The 17,257-nt window shown below is 38.0% G+C and overlaps 1 protein-coding gene across 4 annotated transcripts in view; it reads right to left on the bottom strand.

The window, feature by feature from the left end:
* Window positions 1-17,257, bottom strand: part of LOC112987068 (arylsulfatase B) — a 90,518-nt gene that overhangs the window by 41,730 nt on the left and 31,531 nt on the right. For all 4 annotated transcript variants that reach the window (XR_010385817.1, XR_010385818.1, XM_064500816.1 and 1 more), the window contains exons 5-6: window positions 13,415-13,658; window positions 6,140-6,210 (exon numbers count right to left, since the gene is read on the bottom strand). Coding sequence is in view for 2 of the 4 variants with exons in the window: in XM_064500816.1 (XP_064356886.1) it covers window positions 6,140-6,210; window positions 13,415-13,658 (315 nt within the window). In the remaining 2 variants the exon portion in view is untranslated. The remainder of the gene's footprint in view (window positions 1-6,139; window positions 6,211-13,414; window positions 13,659-17,257) is intronic.

The raw sequence follows: 17,257 nt of genomic DNA on the forward strand, positions 1-17,257 counted from the left end.
TGGATACTATAGTGACAGATGGTTCACAATCAGGTGCAGGAGACCAGGGAGGTGAGGCAAAGTATAACTACAGGCCAACTTCCCCAACAACAAGAGCTGCACCTCAAAAACTTCATGTAGCTGACAACCACAGGAAAAACACTACATGTCTCTGTGACCTGAATGGCAGCAGAGTTGTGGCTGGCTGGAGCTATGGCCTCCCATAGGGACTGTGGCTGAGTTTTGCACACGACTGTCAGACCAGCGTGAAAGCACCATGAGAAGTGGCTGAGTACCCTGTGTGGCTCCAGGGCCACATGTTGGTCACACCTGCCTTTTCAACATAAAGAGGGTCATTTGGATTCATGATTTACTTGTAATAAAAAGAGAACAAAGTATAGCTGGTGAGCATGCAGTATGTTTAATTTTGCAGAGAAATGGAAGTTCTCAGAAACAAAGAATGTATCTGCCTTTTTTCCCCATTCTCGATCATTTTGCCATTCCACTTTTCCCCATTCCATTATGCACACTTAGTCAGCTATTTATACTAGGGGCTTTCCTTCACATTTTGATTCTCCAAGAGCAGATTCCAGGTATTAGCCTGGCATAGACATGGAGTATACTTATCCCGTTCAAAGCCCGCAGAGCACACTCATCCATGAATACCTACACCTATTAAAAAGCCCTGTTGTTATTGGACAATTCCATTACTAGGGAACGTTTTTTTCACTTTTTTAATAATCACAAAACAGCTAGGTCATCAGTAATAAAAACAGGGAAGAAATCACTTCTGGTCTGCAAAGTTTCAGGAATCATCTTTCACCTGGGCACACTAGGTAATAAAAATGGTGCCTAAAGGAGCCTAGAGTGTCCATTCCTTAATCAAGATGAATCCTTTTGGTATATATGTGGATATAATATATAATGCTATAGCCATTCTAATGCAATTTTAATGTCCATGAATGGTAAATCAGTCCCAGAAATTAAATGGTTTCTCCATTTTAATATATAACATGTTCATTCTGCACAGAGCAGATCTAGCAACCTATAAGCATAATTTATTTTGGCAATTAATAGTGCAATATATGAAGTAATGCCTTTTTCTAAATGTCAAGGAGAACAATGTAAAGTTTGATTGGTTAATTTTGCTCAATGCAAGTTTGGAGAAAAACATTTTTAAAACTTCTCTGAATTTCTGTCTTGGATGTCTGCCTTTATGAATAGATATCTTCAAAATAAACTGACTACAATTAGTAGCCTACAATTTTATTATGCTTTTGAAGTTTTAGCTTATGGTAAGTCTGGAATTTTAAATGAAGGTAAAAGCTTTTTTAGCCCCAAATGGCCCCACCCAATCAACATATTTAATCTGAATATATCTTTCTAGTTTATTTAAAGAATTCAACTTCCTTTTGAAGAGGAGGTAAAAGTGTCCATACAAGCAGTCTTATAAAATCTACTAACTTATTAATGAATTTAGCAAGTCAGATTAAAAAAAATAATACAGTGTATACTGACAGATTCTGATTAACAACTCTGAATTAAAGCATACATTTTCTTTCACCATGTCATTTAGTTCTGATTCTCAGAATAAAATTGCCTACTGTGGGAGATAAAGTTTCAATACTGCTTCAAGACCAGCCATCTAGCTACAACTGTGTGGTCAGAAATATGTTTGGTTTAGCAGTTATGGGAATTTAGACTTAAATCCAGTTGGTTTTTAATTCAGCTGAATCACCAGAGCTTGATGAAATGCCAGAAGGCTGTCTAAAAGAAAGCAGATCTTTCACAATGGAAGAGCTGATGTCACCCTCACAGCTGCCAAACCAGCAGCTGTTTTGTTTTTTTTTTAAAAGACAAAGCAAAGTTACAAAAATGGGACAAAACACAATTTTCTGTTTTTTCCTTCCAACACATGTAAATCAGATTTTAATTTATGCAACTTTTAAATTACTTTATGCATTTTGAGTTTTTGTGACATTCACATTGCAGAGAAAAATACACTCAAGTTTGTTTCAATGTAATTCTAGCTCTGCTGTTTTTAATTTTCTTAATTTACTACCAAACTCTAAAATTAATAGAAAATGTGACTGTTTCAAACCTAAACCTGGAAGAGACCAGATCTTTCATACCAATATCCTACTTTTACATAATTGCAAACTCTTTAATAAATTACAAATCCACACTGAGACACAGTTTCTGAGCTGTGCATTCATCATTTTCGGGAAAAAAAAATTGACCGGGGTTATGAAGAAACAACAAGAAAAAAATAATGGCTTTAGCAAGGAGAGAAAAGAGCAGCTAGCTCAGAGCAGCCTGAGTCCCTCTGCACCTGCTGAGCTTACCAGACCGGTTTAGCGCAGTGAGGTCCAAGCAGAGGGTGCGGCACCACATACCTTCTCCCTCCAGCTCTGGCTCCATGAGCAGACAGCCAGCCCTAGAAGGGTTGGCTCTCCATCTGCCTCCCCACTTCCAGTTGCACAGTCCTGCTCACCCCCACCTTTCTCTGGCTCTGGCATGCATCAGCCCAGCCCCTTCAATGAGGAGATTCAACCCACCTGCCCAGAGGAAAACAATCTGTTCCTCACCCCAGGTTAGCAAGTTGAATCAGACCATGGACGTATCTGACACGTGCTGGAATAGGTGCAAAATAAGCATCAAGAGCATGTGGCCAGCAATGGGGAGGGGAGGAAGTGAAGAAAACTGCTCGATCACTTCACCCCAGGAGACAGAAACCTCAGAGTTTAATTTCAGAGCCACCAAGAGAAGCAGTCTCACCTGTTCCCAGAAATTCCTTCCTGCCCCTTTCTTTGTGCCAAAACTAGTGTTTAGCAAAGTTGTATTGAGAAACTGATCCTGGGAATATATTCAAGAAAAAGAAAAAGGTTATTACAATCTGAACCAATATCCTGATTTGGTTCGTAGCTTGACTGTATGGAGTGGTTTTGGTGACCCAAGAGAGGGGGGAATGGAACTGAGCAGCTATGGGAGGCAGGACTTGCTCTTTGGTAAGCATTATCAACTTACACTAGCTTAAACTCTATGAAACTACTACCTCCAGCTGAGGTTCCCTGATGGCTTGAACCGATGTAGCTGTCAGGTGCAGTCCCTTCCTCTGCCACCACCAGCTACACACTCCCATCCGCTCCCAGTAATACAGCCACAGGGTAGGTTGATTCAGCTGGTTGATTTGGTAGAAATCTTTCCTCCTCTTCTTTTTTTTCTTTTCAAGGCTAGTTTGACAGGCTGATCTGGCAGAAGATTCATCTTATCATGTGATTTCCAGATCCAGCTCAGGGGAAGCAGAAAAGGATGAGAGGAAAGGAGAGAGATTGCCCAGTCTGGCAATAGCTCCCCATCAGACTGGCTTTGCTACAGAGGCTGCACCATGGCCTCCCCAGCAGTATGACTTACGGCCTTTACCCCAGTCTCACACTCCAAGGGCCACATGGCCTCCTCTGCAAAAACACCGTAACTGTTGTGGGTTCGCATTGTAAACCAGATCAGTTCACTAGAGAGAAAAGATTATTTTTAACCCTGATCATTTCACTGGACTGCCATAGGTCAGAGAGCAGCATGAGGGCAAGAGTCTGCAGTGGAGGACAGGAACTCCTTTTTAGCACCAGAGGGAACAAATGAGAAATTGCAGTCTGAGATACTGCAAGAAAGTTTTATATTTGGATGAAGAAAGCTGCCCTCAGAGAGAAATGGCAATTGCCTGAGACAGTAAAAGAAGGCCTGTCAGCATGGGCATAAGGAAGGCCAAAGACTTAATAATCAACACAGGAGGTAAAAAGGAACTGAGCAAAACATATATGTACATATTTTAACACCATAGGCAAAGAAACACTGATCTCAAAACAGGACAAGGAGACAATAAACAGTCAAGGCAAGAGCAAGACTCAAGAATGAAACAGTTTTTATCACCTTAGTGATAGGAAGATTGTATGAGCAATTATTTTAAAATGCTTTTTTAAAACATGAACAGAGCTATGACTACTGAAAAGATGGAAGTACCTACATTTTCCAAACTTTGTGTCTCCCTAATCTATTAATAATAGAAATACTGATATAATTTTTCTGGATCCTGATTGTAAATTCGTTACTCAACTTGTACAAATGAAGAGCACAGATACTTTCAGAAATAGGCTGAGTTGCATACATACAAACTCATTCCTAATAACGCAGTCTTCTAAATAGAAAAATGTAATTGTTACATGCCATTACGAGAAAGCATAATTTCACTACCCTGGTCAAAACCAGCATCATAAATAATAAAATGACCCATCTTGAAAAGCACAAAACATTCCAACTTTCAATCAATTTATAACAAATTAAGCACATTATGATAATAGTTCAAGTATAAAGAAATCTGGATTCTTGTCCCCAACACATATAAATTAATATGTTCTGTTGCATTAGAAATGATGCAGGTTATTTAAAAGAATGGTGATCTGAGAAATACAGTTTTATACCACTGTTACACATGACAAAATATTCCTATCTTATCAAATCTATCAGTAATACAATGACTCTCAAATCTTCTGAGAATGATATTGTAAAATCAAAATTTGGAAGAACCACATGTATTCATTTGAGGGTCAGCACTGCCTGATCTTGACTATAAGTGCTATTATGGCAGAAAGTGAATTGGATAGCAAGGTAAGTTGCCAAAGTTGTAAGCCTTTGCTGAGAAGAGACAGAGAAATCCTGCATGGTGCATAAGGACATGCAGGTAAGTAGTTACATTTTTGTTTTTAATATGACTCTACTTTTGAAAGGCATATAAAAACATTATAGATTTACAGCTACACATATCCATCCCCCTGTTCTTACTGGCTAAAAGTGACATCTCATCCAGAATGAAAGTTCTGTTTTCTACACCTTTCCCCTCCCTTCTCTAGTCTCACAGAACACACACGTGCACACAAGAAGCAAGGAAATAATATATGTAGTGAATAGCGAAGTGTCAGTAGACTAGGGCATCATGGAAACAATCTGGTGAAGTACTTCCTTAGCTTAGGCTCCTGAAAACTTCCTTTTCTCATCCCCCTTGTATTTAAACCAGGAAGTTGTCTATTCAAACACCTCAGCTGAGCTGAGATGGTCTCTGAAGTATGCCTCAGAATACCACATCAGGGTAAAACATTATACAGGAATGCTACAACTCATTGAGTGTTCTTTGAAGAGTAATTGGAGAGGCTACGCCTTAATTCCATCAGTATGTAGGAATTATCTACAGGCAGTGCTGTCCAGCCAACATTAGCTATGCACAATGTTGCTCCTTCTCAGAGAAGCACCACAGAACCAGATGTGCACTGCAGCAGACCACCTTACCCATTTCCATCAAGTTACTACACAGTAACTTCCATCTGTCTTGCAGACAACAGATCACTGCCCGCATGGTACTAGTTTCCCTCTGTCTGGATTTACTTCTTCATTTAATGAAACACAGGAATGCTATAAAAACAGTGGAAAGGACATGTTCCAATGTTCTGCATGAAAAAATCTCTGCTTGAAAAGTCTGTAGTCCTTAGCAAACTAATAATGTTGAATCATAAAACAGACTGTGTTTAGAGAGCTATACAACTGGCAAACTTAAGCTCCAATTCATGTGATTATGGCATTAAAGATCCAATTCATGTGATTATGGAACAAAAGCAACCACGAAGCTTGGAACTTCTCTGCTTCACACAAACTCAGGTTTTCCATTTGCAAGGTCAATAGTACAATCATGTTATATAGATGTATCAAGATATGGTAGGGTGAGCCATTCATTGGGAGCTACCTACTAACCTGGAGCACTGAAGACAGGGTGTTTTTTTTGGTTTTTGTTTTTTGGCAGTGTTCCTCCCTGTGCACCTCAGGCACATGGCTGTTCCTCAACAACCTCACGTCCTAAAGTGCTTCATTCATTACTCAGCAGCATGCATCAGAGCTCTGTGAAATGGAGAGTGTGTACTGATCATGATTTAGTATGTATTTATGGTGCCTGGGGAATGGTGTTCCTGTATCTTTAAGCTGAACTACTTCAAAGAAGAAGGCATCCTACTCTATTTTGTTTCAGCTGGAAGGAAATACTTTGCTTATGGAAAACACAGAACATTAGGAAGATAAACTATATGTTTAATAAACTTTTAAAGATCCATAGCATACTCACATGGGAAATCATCCACAAACATGGGGTCTATGTTATGAAGCAGTTCGACTCTGGGAGATGGTCTTCCTTCACTAAGAGAGATTTCAAAAAGAAATGTTCATTTCCTTTTACAGCTCGTTACAATTAAGCATGTTTTATTTTATTTTTGTCATTCTAATACAAAACAAGTTCATACACATAAACTAATTACTATCAACTTTAATCTGAATGTTCTTTCCAGGCTCAATAGCAACAGCTTTTGCCCCAGTCAGTCTTCCCTGACTTCACTGGTACTTACTGAGATTACTCACAAGTTTACGAAGTACAGAATTGGATCTGTGCTTACCAAGCATTACACAAAAGCAGAGTTTCACAACACCCAACTTAAAAAATCAAATTTAGCAGTGTAAATTAGCATGCTAGACTTGGTATGCCCTCTGCATACCCAAACAAGAACTGTCACTCTAGAGTGCTGAAGGCATTTGGCTAGGTGCTTCACAGAACGCTAGAGGCATTGGCTGCCCTCAAAAGCTCCACCTTCAATCTGTAATTCAGGTCAGGAGATTTATTTAGATACTCTGTACCTTCTTCTGAAAAAACCCTACCTCCCTCTCTAGTCATTGACTACATAGGAGGCTTATTCCATACTATCCCTAACTTCTCAATACATTTGCAAGTCAAGTAATACCTACTCCTAAAAAAATTCTATAAAAGAAATTCACTCCTTAAAAAGTACAACATGAGTAAGAAGTCATAATTAGAAAGCACCTTGGTTACATCATGACAGAACAATATTTTATTATTTGACAGCAAACCTAAACATTTTAAAAACTTCCAAAAGACTTAAATTCTCTCTCTCTCATTTATTTACTTATTTTTAAAGGAGCTTCACTTCACATAAAATTCAAAAAAGATAATCCAGGCTCCTGAGCCACCTGACATTAAGAATACAAAAACAAGTAATATAAAACTTATAGGAAACCTCAAAAAAGGCTAAGTTACGTTACTACACGTTTTTGGAGGAAGTATTTTGTAATTAAAGAATACTTACATGTAGCTTAAAACTGTCAATAACTACTAATTAAAATTAATATTGTTCTATTCCCTTTCTAAAAACATTTCTTGATGCTACACATCTTGAATAAATATAAGGTTAACAAGGAGAATTACATAAAAGACTAAAGGTATTCGAACGACACAGCTGTTCAGTTAATGCACAGAAAGTTCTTTAGTCTACAGCACTAGGAATTCAGTGTGCAAAAACTGACAGAAAGAAATGTTTTTCCCAAAACATGTGAAAGGTTAACTTTTTTCTCCCTAGTATCTTTACTAGTCACACTCATAACTAAGGAGCGTCTGGCCTTGTTCAGCAGAATCTTATCTTAGATTGAATAGACTCATAGTGCTTGTAAATGCTTCATTTACAGTTGTGGTCAAGCATACCCCATCTGTTACCATAACAGGTAACAGTAACCAGTTAGGGCAAGTTAAACTAGGATGCGAACTAAGAGCACGTGAGATATTTTTGCAGTAACTGCTTGGGGAGATATTCTTACCCTGCTATTTCTGTGCTGTTTCTACATTTTTCACTCTCATTTTTAAAAGAAAGAGGACACTAGAATTATGCTAAGAAGTCTAGCATCTTCCATCAGTGTCATATATAGACGGAAAAAGTAACTTACTCCTATGTGCTTCTCCTGTTTATACATCCAGTGTTCATACACTACCAGGTTAGGCCCGACGAAGTCAGAACTGAGGATACTCATGCAGTTAGAGCAGACTAGTATTAGTATCACATTAAAGGTAATTTTCTTCTATGGCTTTTAATCTGTAAGGTGGATAAATATACACTAAACATGGCTAGGAGTTAATTTGAATGATAGTTGCATAGCAGGTAGAACACAAAAAGTAAAGACTACACCTGCATTAGTTCAAGCCTTTCATGCTGCAGCAGCGACTTTTACTGACTGCATTTTTTTTGTGACAGAATATTGACATTAGTAAATGGGAAACACTACTTACATATAATCATGAGATATACTCCCTGAAGCTTATGACATTACTGCATTAAGGTCTGTAGCACAATAAATTGGTAATGAACTGGTCATTCAGTTTTGGTGTTATTTCAATAATTATCACACACAAAATGGAAGTACATAATCAGCACACATTCTTCACAAAACAACAGCCTAACAATCCAGAAAAGAAGATGGCACTGTACATTAAAGAAAGCAGCAGGCTGATGGAAAAGGACATCAGCAACAGACAGAATCAACACCCTGGGGAAAACAAGTAGAGAATTTACACTTGCACTAGCAGAGTTCCCTTTCCCTATGCCTAAACTCTGTCCTCCTTCCCTTCTATGGAGCTCCACCACAGACCTTGGTCTCCTGAAAAGACACAGCTTGAACAACAGATCCAGCTTGGCAGATGTCCTGACAAGGATATTTTGCATCAGAAATATGTTCTAGCCAGTGTAGCTGGAACAGGAAAGTAGTAAGATTCTCGAGAGTGTCTTACCTTTGCATCTTAGTAGCTTCCACTGTAACTGCATCTCAGGATTCTCTACTTTTAGGACATTTATTTTTATAGTACAATATTCTATTACATTACTTCTCTCTCTAACAAATAAGGAATTTTTTTTTGTCTGGAAATTATTCTTCTATGTCCACTGAATATTTAATGAAGCAGTTAAAAGGTGGCACTTTTCAAAAAGTTTCTCTGCATAAGAACTACTGGTTAATGTGTATGGATTAATTTCAGAGTTAATATGAGAATCAGCTAGTTAACTCTGAGAATGTCATTATCTTCTTTCTTGCAACATTTTTAAAACATACGGAAAGATCTCTTACTCTTTAGCAAACTTGAACAAACATCTACACGTGATCTTTCACAGTGGTTTTTTTTGGTTTTGTTTTTTAATAGGCACAAGGTGTCCTTGGGAAGGAATCCAAGGTTTTCCAGGGTAAATTTGTTTATCTTGCACAAAAACATCCTCAGTGTCACTAAGCAAAAGCATTTGTAATACCTTGCCATATATTGTATTTCTCTGGGTCATATCTGTACACATTTTCCTAAAATAATTATTTTTCAGACATGCCAGAAATAAATGTTATGCTCAGCTTTAGATATCTTGTTCTTCCGCATTCATTTATAACCACAACTAGCTGTAAGAGTTTTTTCCCAATGAGTATAATTCCTCAAAATAATGCAATCATTTGGTACATGAAAAAATCAAGTTGATCATGCTTTGCTTACTTCATCCAATCAATTCTTGCATTTCTGACATTACAAAAATATAAAACTGTAACTTGTCCTGCAAAATATTTAAGTAAAACTTGAAAGCCTTAATTGCTAACAAGCTTTGAAGACATGTTGATTATTTTGACTGCATTTTATCTTGATTCTCTCACTCCCTATCATACTGCTACATGTGCTTTACAGTAATCACCACAACAGTTTTCCATTTTCCCATTAATCCAAAACAAAATGCTTTTTCTGAGCAAGGACATACTAGATATTCAGTACTGTAGAACAAAATATATCAAAACAACGTGTCAACCAGGGCAAGTTTCTACATAAGAAAAATTATTTTGCTTCACATCTTCATTTCAAAAGAGCAGCATCTGGAAAATAGGTATTTCTTAGAAATGAAAGTGTCTTTTGGGATACTTGCTCAGAAACATGCTGTTCAGTCTACATTGCTTCACTGGTAGCATTTTCCTATTGTTTTCTATTAAGCATTTTTGGCATTCTCCATTGTTCTTTTTGTAAAAGTTTCCCAACTGATATTATTAATGATTTTTTGAATATCATTTCTAATATGTACATGATTTTAGAACTTCCAGCTGTATTGTAGTTGTATTCACGACAATCTAAAGTATTAGAAGAGTGCAGTCTACTATGATTTACTTGAGACTGGAATTTCAATCAGGTGGTCAGAAATATTTTGAGAGTGGAGAGTTACATCAAAGGGACTTTGCCCATGGAACACCCTTACTCTATTGCTATTGGGAACAGGAGAGGCATCAGGGGCTGAATGGGAGAAGAACAGCTGAGAACAGCAGTAGCAAGCTGCCGGGGCAGAAGGAAGCCTGTGTAGCTGCCCTATGAGAATTCTGGAATGGGAAGAACTCCCAGAGACATGTCCTGTGGACAGAATTTTGGATAGCCAGAAAGGGGCAGGCACAATGATACTATCCCATGTCATTTCAGAAAAGAAGCTGGATATGACATTAAAGGGAAACGTAAATCTAATCTGAAAGGTACCTGTAGGAAAATAAAGTTTAGGAACTACTCATCTAAGTATACGCTACAAGGAAGTTTTACATGGAAAAGTCTTTTTGCTGTCCTATCATCTTTTACTGTAGAAAACTGTAACAGAAATGCCAAGATTGGCATGAATAGAGAATGGATGGAAATATCTGGTAGTGGAGACACCAGCAGGACACATAGCGTGAAAAGTCAGCAGGTCATCAAGACCCCAGGACATCTAAGCACAGTTTCACAGGACATGGACATCAGGAGACAGCGATGACTCTTGAGGAATCGCAGAGGTGGGACTGAACAGAGACACAGCTCCAAAAGGGTACAAAACCTTGACATGGTTACCAACTTAAGGAGAACACAGGTTGGAAACTTCTGCCCTGGTGCTTGGCTGCTGGGCAGACTTCTTGGACACGCACGTTCTGATGATTGTGAGCGAGAGACTGAGAGCCTGAGTGAGTGAAACCTGTTTCAATCCATTTTTTATTTTAAACAAAATCACATTCCTTTCCTATAAGGTCTCCTATTGACATTTGCCAAATTGTTGATACAATGTTGCAACAGTACTTCCTACAATACTAGGTCAGCAGATTCATTTTGAAAGAGCCACAAGGAGTTCGAAGTCCCTATCAAAGAGTTTCTAAGCACTGTGCAAATTTTAATCTAAGAAGTTCAAACAATTGAGAACAATATTATATTTTCTCAATTTCACACATTTGAGAAAATAAACTTATATTATTTGCATTTATTAGCTAGGTAAGAAAGGAAGGCAAAAGAGGATTTTTTTTTTTTTTTTGGCCAACAAAAACCACTTGCTTCTGAAGTTGAGTTTTCCATGCCATTTGCTCCTAACCATTAGCTTTCTTCTGGTTCTTGTGTTAAAACTAAGTAGAGATGTGAAATGAACCATTGAAAACACATAGGTTTTTCATTTCAGCACTTCCATTTACCACAAGAACATAATATAATCAATGTCATGTTAATACAATTTATAATTTGGACTACCAAACATCTTAAAATCAATATAGAAACTTCATTTTGTTTAAGGATTTCAGAATTTATATTAAAGAAAATACAAACACACACAGTACCTCTGAAAATGGATCAGTCAGATACTGGAATGGATCCAGTACTCCTGGGACTTCCACGTATATTTTCATTATCTCATATACGATTTTGAATATCTAAATCAAGGTTCTAAATTTATACCTTTTTTTCCATTGCTTACCCACATATATAACAGGAGGTTTAGGATGAAAGTAATCCATCACAAAGAGCATATGAATCTATTTTTATTAGACTGTGCTGAAAAAATATAGTTGTAACATGGTGACTGGCTATTAATTTCCACTGTTCAAATGAGGTAGAATATTAGAAAATTATATTTTCACTCATTATGAGCCACCTGGTCCTAGAAAAGCAATATACTTGAACTTTCCATCAAACATCACCAAAAGGGCATTGTGCCTCTGTTGTTTGCTATCCAATACTCAAGTGACCTTTTGAGTTATGATCATGAAATTCGGCACACTCATTTCTCCTAATTACAAGTGAAAACCATGTGAAATTTGACATTTCTGGTGTAGGTCAGCCAAACAGCAATCTAACAATTCACAAAAACTGACTTATTTTCCGCTGAGAAAGTCACACTGGATACAGACCCTCCAGTCTAGCACAACTAAAAAAACCCGAGCTCACCAATTCTCTAGCTGTGCTAGTGAACATTAGATTCACTCCTTACGTGAACTGGTAAGATTCAGGTGCCAGGAGCATGCAGGGGATGCACAGCTGTACCTATCTTTCCCTACATATAATTTTACCACTAAAGCGACCTGATCTGACAAGATCAGTTCATGACAAAGAATACCTGGTTGAAACTGAATCTGAAGCAGACAGGCATTCCGCTGGAAGCTGGAAGAAAAGTTAGGCTATGGTTTAGGGGTATGCTGGGATCTTGCGGATGCTAAGCTCTCCCACAATAACATCAACATGTAAAACATTTTACTGTCTCTGGCTGGACAGGAGACTCCTTTCCTTTCTGGCAGTTAATGATCTCCGGTTCAATTATATACATCCGTATCTTCTTCCATTTGGAATCGAGTCATACAGCACACCTGGGCACAAGGCCACGAGCTCTCTAACACTCCAGCTAGCACAGAACATTACAGCATAGCTTCTCAGAAACAGACACAGCACCAAGAAAACAAGGTAGGCAGTATCTGAACATTATCTGAGCTCATAGGGTTTGGATATCCCAGTTAATACAGACAGTAGTGCACAGAGTCAGAGAGAGCCCAGTAAGATTCATTAGCTTGGTCTCAGTGCCAACTCCACTGCAGCTGTACAGCCATCTAGGCATTTCCACACTACACTCCTGAGTGCTTCCGCTTGCTTAAATTAAGTACAACATCACAAACTGTCAGGACTCAAGTCAGGTCTACTATTGCCTCCAACCTCACAGGCTTTCTGAGAAGGTGGATACACTGGACATTATGTTACAGACCTATCCAAATGGTTATACTTGGAGCCAGTGACAGGGCCTGTACTGAGTTAAACAAACCCTGCTGAATCAAAGCTGAATCCACACTCAGCTAGTTTAACATCTGCACAGATTTCCCACATGTCCAATTCCAGAAGCACACTGCAGAGATACCAATTTGGCTCTGCAGAAAGCAGGGCTTGGTCCATAAATTTACTAGATTGTACTCTATGGTGTGCAAAATCAGCTAATGTACTTCTGGATCATGGAGGACCCTTGAAGCAGTACACCATGTTTGAGCAATGTTGTATCTGTGTTGATAAACTCAAACTCAGGCTAACCTTGTATGGAGATTTTGCATCTCTGACCAGGATTAATCTATAACCTGGATAATTCTCTCACGGGCAACAAAGTTAACTGTGCTTATACCTTCCCTTTATTTAGGGAAAAGAACATTTACACTTTCCCCCCGTATTCCAGCTCTGTTCTCTAGGCTCATTAAATTCTTTTCATACTAGAATTCTGATTCAGTCATTTGGCATGCAAGTTACCTGATAGTTTTCCAAACATCAAAGCCATCCAGAGGCTTAGTGCCATTGGTGTGTCCTCCAGCAAGGTGCACCAGCGTTGGCAGCCAGTCAGAGATATGGATAAGTTCGTGACTTTCTACACCTTTTTGTTTCAGTAAAGGACTTGCAACAAACCCTACTCCTCTCACTCCTCCTTCCCAAAGGGTCCACTTTCTTCCTCTCAGCGGCCAGTTATTTCCACCTGACAAAGTCTGTCCTCCATTATCTGAAATACGAGCAATTAAAAGAAATTATCTGTTAGAAAGAAACAAAACAAGCCTATCACCAACATTCATTCATCTATTTTAAAAATGTTCTCACAATGTAGGAGTGACATGCAACTACTTGCATACTATTAGGTGTTTGTATGAGGAGTTGCTGTCAATGCCATTGTTAGTACTCAAACCACACTATCATTCTATTTTCAAAAGCATTAAGTTATACTTAGAATGCAAAGCTGTTATTCCAGTGTCCAGACAACACATGCACTCACAGTTTGGAACAATTTTTAGGCCACATGTGATTTGTGATGTCACACAAAACTGCCAGTTTCTCAAGCAAAAGGAGAAAGCCTGAATGAAATGAGTTATAGTTAAAACAATCTGTGAATGTACTGAACCTATTATGTTTGGTGAGGACACCATATGAGATTGTTACAGAAAAAGACAAACCGTTATGACAGTAACTCAGAAATAGCTACATGAATTAGAGATAGCTCATGTAATTCTTCTTCAACTTTTTCTGACTGTTCTTCCACATTTAGAAGGAATTCTAGATTCCTGAAACTGATAAGTTTCATGAGAAACATGGTTTGATTATTTGAAGTTACTTTTGCTACTACTGTATAGTTGTTTTTGTCCATGCCTATTCTAATGAAAAGTTATTGATAACAAGTCTTCTAACTTTAAGCAAAAAATTCTTTATTTTAAGAGTTTAATAATATTTCCAATAGTAGATATTGAACTGACATTCAGTATTACTTGGTCTTGTTTATATTTTGAGTATTTTTTGATTAAAAACTAGGAATTTGAGGGAAGAAACAGGAAATACATGTCCAACGTTACAGAAGAACTTTACTATAGTTGCCATACAACAAAATGATCCCACTTCTGTTTCATTAATTAGGGATCAATGTAAACCCCTACTGTGAACATCTGTCTACTGTGCACAAGAGACTCCCTTTATTCCACTATAAAAAGAATAAAATAGAAGAAAGAAAGAATAAAATAAAAGAATAAACTAGTGCATGTCTCTGTCAAGATTTTCAAAGGTGGAAGTCTAAGCTAAACCAGGCACTAGAAAAAATGGTGTTACTTGAAAAGTGCCAAGTGTTTGTGGCCCAGATAGCTTCCAGGAGGCTGTCTGGCACCCAGCGCATTTGGCGGGGGGGAAGAGAAATCAAGAGATTCAGTCTCATCAGTATGAAATATAGGCAACCAAATACAGGCCACCAGTATTTCTCACACAAACATGATGATGAGCACTGAGATCTGAGAATTCAAACAGCAGTCGCCAGTGACAGAAAAGATACCAGTTTTGGCAACTCCCTCCACTTTTAGCATAAACATAAATAGAGTGTGTCAGCAATACTCAGGGACAAGAGCCTTCAGTAGCTTTTAACCTTTAGCAGCATTACAATAAATGGTGTCTTATCTCTATTATATTGGAACAAAGTTTGGACATTTGTAATCAAATTCTAAATATTTAAAATATCTTCCTCCTGTCACAAGCTACTGACTTTCCACATCAGCTCAACACTAGCATGAGAGTTTGTTTAGCTCTGAATGAGACTATCAGCAGTGAAGTAGCAAGGAAATTTTAGTAGTTGAGTGTCTTATTGAAGCATAGAGAGAGAAGAGTGTGCATTTCCTGGATTATAGTCAAATTTTATTATACTTTAATTTTTTTTCCTGAGATTTTACTATTTTTAGCTTAGTTGAAGACATTCACACTCTGCCACTTTCATTAGGCAATGAACTTCCTGGGACAAGCATTCCATCTAACATATATCCTGTAAAGAACTGTGTGCAATATCAGCATGCAGACAACATACATCCAATTTAAAAATAAACAAACAAGTAAGAGAAAAATGGTGTTTTGATAACTTTTATCTGACATGTAAATGAAAAAACACCAGCATATGAAACAAGCTTCAACCCATTCATTTTTACATTGCTAGAACTTGCAATTTCCTTCTCCCTAAGGAGTTCACATTCAAGTGATCCTTTTTGCTTGATTTCCTGATTAAATTATCTGGAAAGTTCTGAAGGAGGGAAAAAGATGATTTCTGGTTTGATTCCTAAGGTTTGTTTCCTTTCCAGGTAATCACAGTAGAGCTGATGTGTCACTGTTCTTCTGACAGATTTTATCATTCAAATAATCTAAAAACTTTGAGAGCAGGTTATATAGAAGTGATACCATTTTTTCAAAGTTAAATCTAAACTACTTTTTGTATAGTCTTAAATATTATCAAGGATTTCAAATAATATGTTAAAGAGGAGCAAGTTACACAATATTGAAAGATTATAATGGAATCTATATTGATGAATTATCAAGCTAACTAGCAAATAATAAAAAAAGGGAAGGAAGGAGAATAAACAAGGAAACAGTCTTTGCATAAGAAATAGATTTAGAAAAGGCATGAAAAATACTAAACCGTAAGGTCTAGCAAGATAAAATTGGGTCAAAGGTCTCATCAGCTATGCATCTCCAACACGAGCACTTCCTAGTGCATTTGCTATTGCTCTGCCTCCGAGCTCCACTCCTTGGAGCTTACTGACCCTGCCCACCTTTCCCAACAAAAACTCTGTGCCTCTTACCACATACAGACACCGTGCACACCCCGATAGATGACTACATTGCTGGAGATGGGAAACTACACCAGGTGTACCAAGTATTTCAGCAGTTTGAGTTGATCACAGTGGGTAGATGACTCATTTTGCCATCTTGCCATGGGTAATTTAGTTTACTTTAGTTCTGATAATTCCAAACACAGTCTTCCCTAAGCCAAAGATACATGAGAGGTTTTTTTTCTCCCCGAGAATGCTTTCATGTGGGGTTCTCTGGGTCTGTACTTTATCCTTCCCTCCACTCAGTGTGTTTTTTACTTCCATATAAGGTGTTAAGTGCCCAGGAGAGGGGCTCCAGTGATAATAATAGACAAAATAATCCCTTTTTAAAATCTCTACATGGTCTGCTATCACAATGTGTACAGGGAATAAGAACTGATAAAACCAGTCTTCTCATGATAAAACACAACAAATGCTGACAGAAGAGCTCCACGAACTGGCTTTATTAATGACGTCAGTCCACAGAGGTATATAGAATTGAAGTTCTACTGTATCTAACCTACTAGGACGTGCCTAGACAACAGGAGACAAAGTGGCTTGCTGCTCTGTGTGTGTGTGTGTGCGCACGCTCGTGCATGCACGCGCAGATAACTTTCATCTAAAATATAGCTGAGGAAGCATACTACGGATGCTAAAAGTTTGCATGGGTTCAGAAAGAAAGCAAGAAAAAAGCAAGATGAAAAATCATTGACAGTTCTTAAACAAAAAGATATCACCTCTGCCTCAGGAATTTCTTCAACCACAAATCACTGGAGGCTATAAAATGCTCTGGTGAAAGACACCAATCAGGAGTTTTAAGGCTCTTTCCTACGCGTCTGCTACCAGAGATTGCCACAGGGAGCAGATACTTGGCTAGATGGATTTTCAGTCTGCGGCATTAAAGACATTCTTATGTTCTCCCAAATAAGCTATTCCTCACTAATTCCTCGCATCTTAAACCACTGGGATTTTCCATATGGTCTTTGGAGTTTGTTCC

This window comes from Dromaius novaehollandiae, chromosome W (assembly GCF_036370855.1).
Source record: "Dromaius novaehollandiae isolate bDroNov1 chromosome W, bDroNov1.hap1, whole genome shotgun sequence".
In the NCBI taxonomy this organism is placed as follows: domain Eukaryota; kingdom Metazoa; phylum Chordata; class Aves; order Casuariiformes; family Dromaiidae; genus Dromaius; species Dromaius novaehollandiae.